General features: G+C 48.4%; 1 protein-coding gene across 1 annotated transcript; it reads right to left on the reverse strand.

Annotated features, from left to right (window-relative positions):
* Positions 1 to 251: 251 nt before the first annotated feature.
* Positions 252 to 773, reverse strand: LOC115644455 (zinc finger protein 773-like). The gene has a single exon (XM_030548813.1). The coding sequence runs from the start codon at positions 771 to 773 to the stop codon at positions 252 to 254; it is 522 nt and encodes a 173-aa protein (XP_030404673.1).
* Positions 774 to 999: the final 226 nt, after the last annotated feature.

The raw sequence follows: 999 nt of genomic DNA on the forward strand, positions 1-999 counted from the left end.
AATTTAAACAATTGTTTGCTTTCATTGAAAAATTCTTAATAAAAGTACCACCCCCCTCCCAACCTTCCCTTTCAGCCCACAGCTGTTTCAGCGGGTCAGCGCTAGGGAAGAAAGGTTTGTTTCCATGGGGCTGGGCAGTGCTAGAGGGGAGTGTTTCCACAGGGCCAGGAGACACTGGGAGGGCTTTTCCAAGGGGTCGGGCAATTTTAGCCCTCAGCTGTTTTCTTTGGAGCAATATGGCCCTCACTGCTTTAGGAGTTGTGCAGGCCTGATGTGTAGGGCTGCTCCCCTGTGTGGATTCTCTGATGTCTGATCAGGTATGAGCTCCAACTGAAGCATTTCCGGCACTCAGAGCATGAGTAGGGTGTCTCTCCATTGTGGATTCTCTGATGTGTGATCAGGGCAGAGATGTCACTGGAGTGTTTCCCACACTCAGAGCATATGTAGCACGTCTCTCCTGTGTGGATTCTACAATGTATAATAAGGAGTGAGTGCCGATTGAACCTTTTCCCACACTCGGAGCATGTGTAGGGCTTCTCCCCTGTGTGGATTCTCTCATGTCTGATAAGGTGTGAGTTCCGATTGAGGTTTTTCCCACGCTCGGAGCACGTGTAGGGCCTTTTTTCTGTGTGGATTCTACAATGTCTAATAAGGTGTGGGCAGTCACTGAAGCTTTTCCCGCACTCAGAGCACGTGTAGGGGGTTCTCTCTTGTGTGGATTCTCCGATGTCTGATAACGGATGAGTGCAGACTAAAGCTTTTCCCGCACTCATGGCATCCGTAAGGTTTCTCACCTATGTGGATTCTTCTATGTCTAATAAGGTTGAGTGCTGACACTCATGGCAAGTGTAGCGTGTTTCTTCCAAGTTGATTCTCTCGCGTGTAAAAAAGTCTGAGTGGCTACTGAAGTTTTCTACTGGCCTATGCAGAGTCTCACAGGCTTTTGCTTTTTCTGGGAGTGCACAACTCCCGGAAACATTCCCTTTGGATCTTTCTGAT

The sequence above is a fragment of the Gopherus evgoodei genome, chromosome 1 (assembly GCF_007399415.2).
Source record: "Gopherus evgoodei ecotype Sinaloan lineage chromosome 1, rGopEvg1_v1.p, whole genome shotgun sequence".
Classification (NCBI taxonomy): Eukaryota; Metazoa; Chordata; order Testudines; family Testudinidae; genus Gopherus; species Gopherus evgoodei.